This window comes from Nanorana parkeri, unplaced genomic scaffold (assembly GCF_000935625.1).
Source record: "Nanorana parkeri isolate BGI_ZX_2015 unplaced genomic scaffold, ASM93562v1 scaffold82, whole genome shotgun sequence".
Classification (NCBI taxonomy): Eukaryota; Metazoa; Chordata; class Amphibia; order Anura; family Dicroglossidae; genus Nanorana; species Nanorana parkeri.
The window spans coordinates 1,751,889-1,763,057 of NW_017306350.1; the positions used below are offsets into that span (position 1 = coordinate 1,751,889).

General features: G+C 41.3%; 1 protein-coding gene across 1 annotated transcript in view; it reads left to right on the forward strand.

Annotated features, from left to right (window-relative positions):
- The window catches only part of MCEE (methylmalonyl-CoA epimerase), an 8,798-nt gene extending 2,328 nt beyond the window's left edge, over positions 1-6,470 (forward strand). Inside the window, exons 2-3 of the mRNA XM_018552278.1 lie at positions 893-1,233; positions 6,318-6,470. Coding sequence (XP_018407780.1) covers positions 893-1,233; positions 6,318-6,470 — 494 coding nt within the window. The remainder of the gene's footprint in view (positions 1-892; positions 1,234-6,317) is intronic.
- The last annotated feature ends 4,699 nt before the right edge of the window (positions 6,471-11,169 follow it).

Below are 11,169 nucleotides of genomic sequence, written 5' to 3' on the forward strand. Positions count from 1 at the left end.
AAATTCTTTTAAATATTTTATTTTTTATAAACTTTTTAATTTTTTTAATATTTTATTTTAATTCATTTTTTATGAAATGTTTTTATTTTTTACTTTACTTTTAGGGGCTTCTGGGAAATATTGGGGGTTTAAACAGACCCCTGATATTTCCCTTTTCAAATAGAAAACAGATTGGGGACTCAAACTCTTTTTCTATATCCCCTGTTATCAATGAACAGGAATCCTCTTTACTGAGTGTTCCTGTTCATTGATAACTTGAGGACATAGTATGTTTACTATAACTACGAATGAATGGGGGTGATGTAGATCACTCCCCATTCATTCATAATTGAGGATATAGTAACCATACTATGTCCTCAATTATTTACAATCAGCGATCACTCATCGCTAAAGAGTTTTCTCTCGCTCTCCTCTCTGACACGCTGTCACAGGTGGCTGAGCGAGCTGTGCAGGGAGGAGAGCTCAGCCTCCTGTGACAGCGCTGGCTGTGTCTGCCCCCACACCGCTCTGCCGGACTGTGACAGGAGGCTGAGCAATGCAGGGAGGACAGACGCCGGCCACTCACAGCGCTCTCTTCCTGTAGCGATTGGCCGCCTGGGACAGTTTCTCTCCTTCCCGCTGGGGCACAGAGCAGCGCCCTGCAGGGAGGAGAGAAAGAACAGATGCACCGCTGTACCGGCCAGAAAATTACACTTTTGGCATTATGCCAAAAGTACAATTTTTGGCCGATATATCGGTGCATCTGTTCTTCAAAGCCATCAAATTGAAATTGGTTCCATTTCTTTCTCATGGATGCTCTAATGCCCCCCCTCCCCCGCACTATCAGAATCCATATTTTACAGTTTTATGATGGTAAATATACTACCTTTTAATAATTTGTTATCATTTTCAGGGTTATTTTGTAAGATCAGAGGCATTATTCAAACAAAAAGAAACCTTTCTTCTTCACAAACACTGGTCCAGAAGATTCCAGATTCCTTGTGGAAATTAGGACGGCTCAATCATGTTGCCATTGCTGTTCCTGACTTAGAAAAAGCCAAGTCTGTGTATCAGAATGTCTTAGGGGCCCATGTGAGCGAGACTGTCCCTCTTCCTGAACATGGGGTGTACACCGTGTTTGTAGAACTTGGAAACACAAAGCTGGAACTTCTCCATCCCCTGGGACAGAACAGCCCGATCTCTGGTTTCCTGCAGAAGAACAAGGCTGGTGGAATGCATCATATATGTATTGAGGTATTTTCCCAGTGCTTACTTTTTCTTGTATCCTATATAGTATTAAAGACTGATTGCTACTTTGGGTTTCTCTGGGGTTTAACTCTTCCCTGCTATATATATATATATATCATTTTGCTGTAATACTCGCCTTTAATCCTGATATTGTAAAGCGCTGCGCAAACTGTTGGCATTATATAAATCCTGTATAACAATAATAATTATAATATGTCCTCCGCAATACTTTTTTTCTGCCACTAGATGTCTCTGATCTTCTGTATTGAATGACGGCCAGCATCATTCAACCCAATGTCTCTGAGCCCAGGCTTTCATGGGCCTGTCCCTAGTCTGTGATTTGACCTCTCCTGTAAAACTCACATGTTCTTTTGCTCAACAATGTATAGGTTCAAGTTACTCAGGCAATACATGGGGAAAATAGTCTGAATGTTTCCTTTTTGGCCGTTGATGGTTCAGTGTACAACATATTTAGCCATCCTGGTTGATAAAGACTTTTTTTTTTTTTTTTTTGCAAGTTTGGACTATGGAGACAGCTTTTTGTGCATATTTTTTCACCTTGTTACATGCTACATCTTAGTCTTCTTTTTAGGGCTTGTTGCTGCCATCTGCTGGGTACCATAAGAAATACTAGTTCCAGGGCACATACATCATTGTGTGCAATATTGTACAGGAGTGCTCTGCCCCAGTACTTGGACCATTTCAGGGGTTTAGGATGAAGCAGTGTCCACTACTGGATTGGAGCCTCACCTGGGACAGGCTCTCTTCAAGATACAATTTTTGGGATTTTGGGGATTTTTTTTTAGAATACTGCTCATTTCCCTTTTACAACAGTAAAGGGCAATATATAGTATATTAATTGTATTAAACTAAATATTATAGAAACTGCACAAAACCAGTGGAGATGTTTGGTAAATATATACACGATTTTGTCTACATAAACACAATGGTCAGTGCATCGGCAGAATTTAATAATTGTTTGAGATGTGAACATGTCCACTGAAATAAGCTTCTCTAATTATCGAGTACAGTTCTCCATGTACAGTGGGTAGCGTGTCTAAAACCGAACAATTGTCATGGCCAAACAAGCACTTTTTGCATTGTAATAATAATATCTGATTGGTATTCAGTTAATAAGTAATTGTTATTGAATGTTGTCTGGAACATTTTCGTACCAGAATTTGTCATCCTGCAGCAAAGTTAGTATATTTCATGTTTCTTGTGCTGTTATATGTCGACTACTGGATCATTATGGTAGCGTGCTTCCTTTTTTGTTGCCTGGTGTGAGCAAAATTAATTTACCAAACACATCATAGAATAAAATCATAAAATATCTATTTCCAAATCCTGTTTTGAGGCTAGTCTTTCACAAAGCAAGATATCTTCCCCCAGCTCAGAGACCTATAATGGTATTACCCATTCCTTGACCTTATGAGGCACATACAAGCCCTGGCTTAGTGAAAGAAATCCATTCAGCTTCATATCTAGTTTAGAAATCAATACCCTCCCCCCCACACACACACACACAAACACACACACACACACACACACACACGGGTATTTAAGGGCAGGTTTCACTAGCCTTTATTCCTTTAGTAAATCAACCCCAAACACCCCAAACAGTATGGACAGACCTGGAAAGCAATTAGTAAAGCTAAATTCAGTGCTCTTACCAGCTAGTCGGCAACAAATTACACTGTCTCATAATATTTGTTAAGGCAGAACTCTGGGCAAATCAAATTGTAACCCTTCCAGTGGGGCTACTGCAAGTGTTCGTCTTGTCTAAGGAGCTAAAATAACATACTCATTACACTCACCCCAACCACGATCCAAGCTTGATCTTAGACCGGTCCCTTCAGCCTCGCTCCCCCTCCGCTCCAGCAGGTCCTGTGAGTCATCATGTTCTATACAGTTTATGGAATCTGAGGACACCAAGGGACTTTCTATCGCTGGAGCCGAGGGGGAGCAAGGCTGAAGGTAGCGGTGTAGGAACCGACTTCGGGTGAGCATAACTTTGTTAGAAAAAAACGCTTAAAGCAGAACTTTTGGCACAAATCTTATTAACCCTTGCAGTGGGGCTACCCAACTTTTCTTTTAAGCTAGACAAAAATGAGGAGTTAAGCTTTGCAGTGCAGGGGGTAGCCCTACTGCAAGGGTTAATACATTTTGTGCTCAGAGTTCTGATTTAAAAACAAAGGTTTTACTTGTACATATTTGAAAATATATACATGGGAACCACAATACATCATCAAGACTCCTCTATGTAGTGTGGTCCCTAAACTATAAGAGGCTCCAACTTGGAACATGTGCAGCAATTAATACATTTGGGGCAGATATGCCTGCAGGTAGTCCATTCCTCCTAAATGGCACATGTAAACACCAGCAGCCAAGCCTAGCACAGCACAATGGCATTACAAAATGAATGGCACTGCAATGCAGTAATGCATGTTACATATGGAATTTAAGGACCACCTTTTTGTCTGCTGACCATGGTTAATAGTTGTTAGTCTGTGGGCTTTACCTTTTTGACATGAACTCTCCTCGTTTGCTAGCTTGAGCAGTATCATTCAGCGAATACCTCTACCTCCATTTGTAGGATGGGCTCTGCATCATGATGCAGGCGCATCATGTCCTGCACTGACGACATGTCCTCAGTCTTCCATGGTGAATGATGCTGGGCGTCATTGAACCCAGAAGACTAAGGACATCAAGTGGTAAAAAGGAATTATTGCAGGGGACAGTGCCAGAGATGAGATACGTATTGCAGCCAGAGCTACTTTGTATTCTGGGAATGGTTCATAGAATACACAGAGTTCTGTAAATAGGAAAGATGGAGACAAACAATAGTGTGGCTTCAGTGTATGATGGACACAGCTCTCCTGTCACAGTGCCAGAATTAAAGGCAGAGCTATACTTCCTGGCATGAATAAAAGTGTAAATATTAGATAGTACAGTGTTCTTTAAAGTATCATGCACCCCATCAGACTTAACTCATGTTTACACTGCAGATATAAAATAAAACTCTGCTTTAAGGTTTTCTCTGACTTAGTCATATATAAGTAGCATGTGTCTAGATGTCTTGCAGATTGACATAATACTGAACAGACTTCAGCATTTCACATTGACATCTATAATGTCTGTTAGAGAGACATGCTGTTTGCACCGCACCACATAGAAGATGTGATCTGTATTTCTACCACAAGACAACTGGTCCATATTTACACTTCTGACTTTTCTAGTCACCATATCTTTCTCCAAGCAAGGATCTGGTTTCCATGTTATCACTCTTCATCACTAAGGATCCCTCTTTCTGTGTGTGTTTCTTCTGCTATGGAGGGAGGTTGGTTGAGCCTGGTACATCTTAGATTAAGGCCATTCAAAGACCCACACATGTCAGAAAAGTTCAGAGATATAGACAGCTGAGGTAATATGATCAGGTTCAAGGTCCTACAGCCACACCCAATAGAACAAATATGTAGACAGAGGAAACGGTTCCAGGGCCAAACGACTAAAGCTGCCCATACACCTTACGAATATTGTCTGATTTTCATATGCAATCGTGTTTTCGTCCGATATTTGTAAGGTTGATGGGCAGTGTGCAACCGCAAATACTGTACAATCAACCGACTTTTGTACGGCGATTCGATAATTGGACGAAAAGTTTTGTGCGATGATGGCAAGGTGTATGGGCAGCTTTAGGGCTGAAAATTATGGAGGGCTTTTTAGGCAGTTATAGGACCTTCACAGACACTTCAAATTGTAAAATACATCATCCTTGAATCCTTTGCTATTGTGTTTAGGCAGTACCTCCATTGCAGTTCTCTCCTCGCTGCTCGGTTAGAGCCTAGGTCGTGATTATTGGAGCCTCTGCAGTCCTGTTTGCTCACTCCGATGGGAGAATAGTTGCTGTTACATTCATATGTGGTTACAATCATCCTCAGTAAGGTGTTTTGCCTTTACACATGAAACTATCATGTTTCTGTAATAGAATTATGATTTTTTTTTTTTAATAGCACTTTATATTACCTTTATAGTTATTGGAATATGTTCCTTCTGATGAAGCCACGGCAGGATTTTCCACAGCAGTAATTGGCTATTGACTCCAATAAAAAACTGATTACCGTATATACTCGAGTATAAGCCGTCCCGAATATAAGCCGAGGTACCTAATTTTAGCAAAAAATCATCCCTCCTGTATATGAGTATACAAGGTTTATGCTAACCAAGTTTAGGCTGAGCACCAATATGCATATACAGTATGTTTTTATGTCTCTAATAAAACATGATATTTTTACACAATTTTGAAGTGTCTGTGAAAGACCTATAATTGCCTGAAAAGCCGTTCATGATTTTCAGACCTTGATCGCTTGGCTTTGGAACTGCTACCTCTGTCTACATGGCTGTGGTAATATGCCCATTTGTGCTTTAATGTGATGGGCAACCTCCTTTACCAATGGGAAAAAACAGGGGAGGGGTAGCAGGGTCAAGCCTAGCTTTAACAGGAACCTTGACATTGCATATGATTTTAGCTGTCTGTGTCTTTGGATGGACTCATTGTGTTGATATGCAGGAAATTTATACATTTTAATTTCACTTTAACTTGTTTTTAAACTAGTCTCTGTGCATTATGACATACAGCACTGTTGATTTCAATGAGTCATGCTTATGCTCTTGTTCAACAACAGCTTTATGCATGGTTTTTTTTTATTATAAAAGGTTCCACATGTAATCATATGTACATGAACAATATAATTGAATAAAGTAGTATGGTTCTCATACCGGATTCTATATGCAAAGCACTGCAGTACTAAAGCGGATGGATGTATACAAGGCCCAAAGGTATCCTCTGCTCAAGGACATTTTCATCATGTGCCTGTCTTTGGTTGCTCATGTTTGTGCCAGATCTCCTTTTCTCAATGGAAAAACTTGTAAAATGTAATCTGTCCTGTAAAATGTAACAGACCAGTCATTTACCAGTGGCAGTAACGTTTCCAACTTTAGAACATCTTATCTTTATGGACAGTGTTGTTTCCTATCATGGCATCATTTGCAGTTTGCCTTTAACTTCCCTGTCTATTGTGTCTTCACAGGTGGATGATATCAAAGAAGCAATGTCTGATCTCAAAAAGAAAAACATTAGACTTCTAAGTGAAGAGCCTAAAATAGGTGCCCATGGCAAGCCAGTTGTCTTCCTGCACCCAAAAGACTGTGATGGTGTCCTCCTAGAGCTTGAACAAGCCTAGAAAATAGTCAATTGTGGATCATTAAAAAGTGCACTTTTAATTCTGTCTCTTTCTTGGTGATTTTCTCTTCATGTACGTGATTAGATTGTCACAGCATATTAATACAAATTTACATTTTCCTAGCCTTGTAAATACATTCAAAGCTAATTCATTTAAATTCATCCGTTTAAAGTTGATCTCCAGGCACAAAAACTTTCATATAGATGCATTCCCCAGTAACAACAAAGGATATAAATCCACTTTGTGTGCTTCAAATGCCTTTGCTAACCCCGGGTTAATACTTTGTAAATGTAGCAGTGACATCATCACTGTGCTGCACATAGCCTGCGCAGAGAGCAGAGCTGTGGGAGGGACCCCTCAGGTCCACCCACTACAGGCTGCCTTCCGAAAACTACCGGAGGCGGGCAGATACAAGACCAGTCACTGCATAAGAGGAGAGAGCAGCAGGGACCGGTCTTTGTTACTGGAAGCTGCTGCAAACAGGCAATGCTTCACACTGGACTACTGCACAGAAAGAAATACACCAAGCTCACCATGATTCAAGTAAGAACACGCATCACACACAATGTTATGCAGCGCTTTACATACAGGACATTCACATCAGTCCCTGCCCTCAAGGTCTGTTTGTATGAGTCGATTTTGGCTATTTTACAGAAATGATTTGAACATGTAATATATCCCATATGAAGAATAGCAATGATGTACTTGTAAAAATGTAACTTTTATTGAATATTATAGAATAATTAGAGGTTTTATTTTTAATTGTACAGTACATGTGTTTGTTCCTAGAAGTGTAGAAAGTAAGTCTGCACTGTTACCATTCTTGGACTTCCAGAGCAGCCTTTCTCACCAGCGTACCTTCTGTCTTTGTCAGGGGTGCCTTCAAAATTTTGTTCAATGGGGGACTCTCATGTGAAGGGGGCTTCTGATGTAAAGAGGGGAACTCCACATCGTTTTTTACCTGGGGTCCCCCCTTAAAATCCATACCAGACCACTGTGTAGGATAAGGGTTTGGTATTGATTTGGGGGAGGGAAGGAACCCTACGTAATTTTTTAACATTTAAAAAAAAAAATGTATTTCACAAAAGGTTTTGATGAAGTTCTTATAATTACAACAATGTTGAATATTGTACAAATGTAGGAGGCTATACATATAATTTTTTAAAAATTTTTTTATGCTGTTCTAGAGTTCTTTAAAGTGACACTGTCAGGCCAGAAAACCACTTGAAGGATCCTGCAATTGTAGAGCACTTACCCTAGCCTCACTGGCAGCCTAGGTCTCCTACCACACCTCTGGCTGTGTCGCATACATTTGTATTCCGCTATACACTGTGGTTCCTTTCTCCAACACCGACATCATTACAGGACTCAGCAGTGACGTAGAAGTTGATGGGTGAAAATACAGCGCTCAGCAAGGCCCTCCTTCCATAAGTCCCAAATGTTGAAGAGGCTGGCATAAGCACCAGCAATGGAGCAAAGCAATGGTAGGAAACTGGCTTCCATAGAGGTGAGTATACTACCTCTTCTATTGCAGGGATCTTCCTTTGGGATTTATTTTTATAGCCTGAAGGGATTTATTTTTAATAAGTTCAGCTATCTTTCTTTCAGATAGAAACATGATGATTATAAGGCATAATGTATTCTCTTACTATGAAATAAAAAAGAATTGTTTGTTACTTCCCAGTTCCATGACATAGCCTGAGGCACTTTATCTGTAGCTTCTTTTTCTAGCTGCATGACTGTACCCTGAATTGGCTTGGGATTTTTGTTTAGCTAGAGAAACATAGAGTAGGAAGTATGTTATGGCACTACACTGTGGGAAGAGTAAACAAATAACCCTTTACTCCTCTCTAATCATTAGGTTTCGATTGGTGGTAGTCCAGGAAGCAGAAGGTAAAATGGGGAGATGGAAAGCTGATTCTTTCACCAAGTCTGCTTTAATTAGACATGTAAAGGCTCAAAAATGTGTTTAGTTTCGATTGATTATATTTTTGGGGGGATTTTAGACCTGAAATTGAATTTGGATTGATTTTCGGTTCAGATCACTCTGAATTTTGTGTTTTTCAGTTCATATCGATCCAAATTTTTCATTTTTGGTACAAATCAATTCGGATGGAGTTCTTTCATTAAAATGTTTTATTTAATTTTATTTGGGGGCGAGGATCATTTTAGTTCTGTTCTAGTCATTTTAGTCCATAGTAATCCTCTTAGTTAAAAGAACCTCAAGAGGTTATTACTTTCCATAACTTCAGTGGTAACCAAAACTTTGTTATTCAGTTTGAGAGACAGAGTTTCTAGGGATGTATTGCAAAACATTTTAAACCTGCCACTTGCTCTGCTTATGAGACAACCTCCAGGCCTGTCAGACACATTTCTTTTAAAACCTCCTTGGTGGAAAAGATCTGTAACATGGCTACTTAGAAGACTCCACCATTGACAGATATCATCTGAATATTATGGCAAATTTGGAGCTGTCTTTCTGTTTGCCATCGGACAAATAGAAACTGTAGTTAGTTGACAATGCCGTCTATAAATGTATTGCTCATTCAGGGCTGTCATGGAGGGTAAAGTGCTTAGATATGTGCTGGTAACAGTATCTTCACAACAGACCCATATATCCCACCCATGGTATAAATATGTAGAGACTCTCTGAGAACACTAAGGTTATAAAAGGTGGGTGAACCAAAAAGACTTTTGAACCACTTCACAATTACTGGTACATTGTAAATAGATCATTCAGTACAATCAAACACGATCACCATAGGTTTTCTTTCTGTAGTCACCTTGAGGACTATATAAATATAGGGGATATTGTTGTCTTATCAGGTGTGCTGAGTCAGTGTTGACCAAATGGCAGCAGGACATATCCTATGGTCATCTGCTAATTATGTAGTCACCACATGTATGTGCAAATTATTGATTTGCATAATTCAATAAACCATACCAGCAGTGCTTTAGGAAATGGAACTTGCATGCAGCAAACATCTATATGCTGTGTACATGTGCAAAGTCTAGCAAAAAAAAAAAACAACATACTTTTGCAGCATTCCAGATCGGCCTTTCCTCAGCAGACCTTGGAATCAGTATCCAGATCCCTCTCAAATGGACATTGTGGGGGCAGCCTGGAACTGCCCATTGGGCACTGGATTCTGCATTTGGTACTTTTCACATGCCGTTCTGGTATCAAATTAGCCACAAAGCGCTTTTCAGTTCCAGAGCCACTGACATTGCCTCAGTGCTTCCCCTGTCTCTGAACACTCTCTCTGTAAGTAGGCCGAATGGGCTGACAACTGGGAGCTACTTTGCTATTTGGACCATTGGATACTTTTTCTATTTCTCTCTTCTGTCAGTTTACAGATGAAAAGGTTAATGTTGAGCAACTGAGCACTGTCATCCATGTTCCATGCTTTCTTTCCCACCATTCAGTGTAGAGAAGCCATCACCCTACTACTGCTCCTGCTTGGCAAAAGGCCACATGGAACTCTTATCTTTGGCCAATCTACTGTCTGCTTACAGTGACTTTGATCATTTCCGGCCACTTGACCCTTACCACCTGTTTCGGTTATATCACAGCTGCGTGGTCACAGTGTGCCTGTATTTAAACAGGGGTGAGAGTCCCACTACTCACCCTATCCTAATGGTTCTGCGGACATTGACTGCATGCCATCTGAGGGAACTGACCCTAGAGGCACTAAGCGTGCTTCCACACCTTTTTTCTGCAGAGTCCATCTCTGATCTCCCCACAGCCTTAGAAGCTGGGCCACTGAAAACAGTGACCATCTATGACTCAGATACAGGGTACCCTCCGATACACTTTGATTGCTTTTGAGGAATTGCAGTCTCTTCCAGTTCTCTCAGACTACTCGCTACTCTGTATCTGGGGGATCATCCTGCTGTTTCCAGCTTGGGTCTTTCACAGCCCCTACAGCTACAGCTGAAAAGATCATTTCGCTAACCCCGCTGTTTGAGGTATTCCTCTATGTGGATTTGTAGCACACTGAAGGGTCCTGTTCCCCACCTAAGCATTTGCTGAAGTTGTTCCCTTTGAAAGAAAATTTGTTAGATGGTGGTCTATACCCACCATGGATCTGCCAGTGGCTCACCTTAACAGGAAAACCACTAGGCCAATAGAGGGGATTATTACCTTTTGTCAGGAACGCAGGCTGTGCCGGACTCTGAGGCCAGCGCGGGGACGGCCCCGTCATCGGCGTCCAGTTGCTAGGCGACGGGCGGCCGTTCCGCAGCGCTCCCCCTCTCCTTCTCACAGGCAGTGTGACGCGACGGACGAGGCCCGGCGGCGTCCCGTTGCTAGGAGACGCTCGGGTCGGGTCTCGTCTCCGGCTCCGCCCCCAACAATTGCCTCTGCCTACTTAAACTGAGGCTGAACACTTGCTCGACGTTCTAGCAAAATAGTACGTCGAGCAAGCTATTAGGAACCCCCATCGTGACCAGCCTCTGGAGCTACAGTTCATCGATCCAGCCTGCAGATACCCCCAGCACCAAGGAACAGATACACTTCCCCTGACTGGACTCTCACCAAACAGCAAGTATATCTCTGCCATTCTATATACAGGGGAAGTGTTGGTACTGCCACCTTGAGGGGAAGTCTCGTATTACATGCTCTCTGCTCTTCTGCTATCTACTCCATTATTGCTGCTTATCCATAGTTGTTGTCACCTGCATGTACTCATATTGGGCT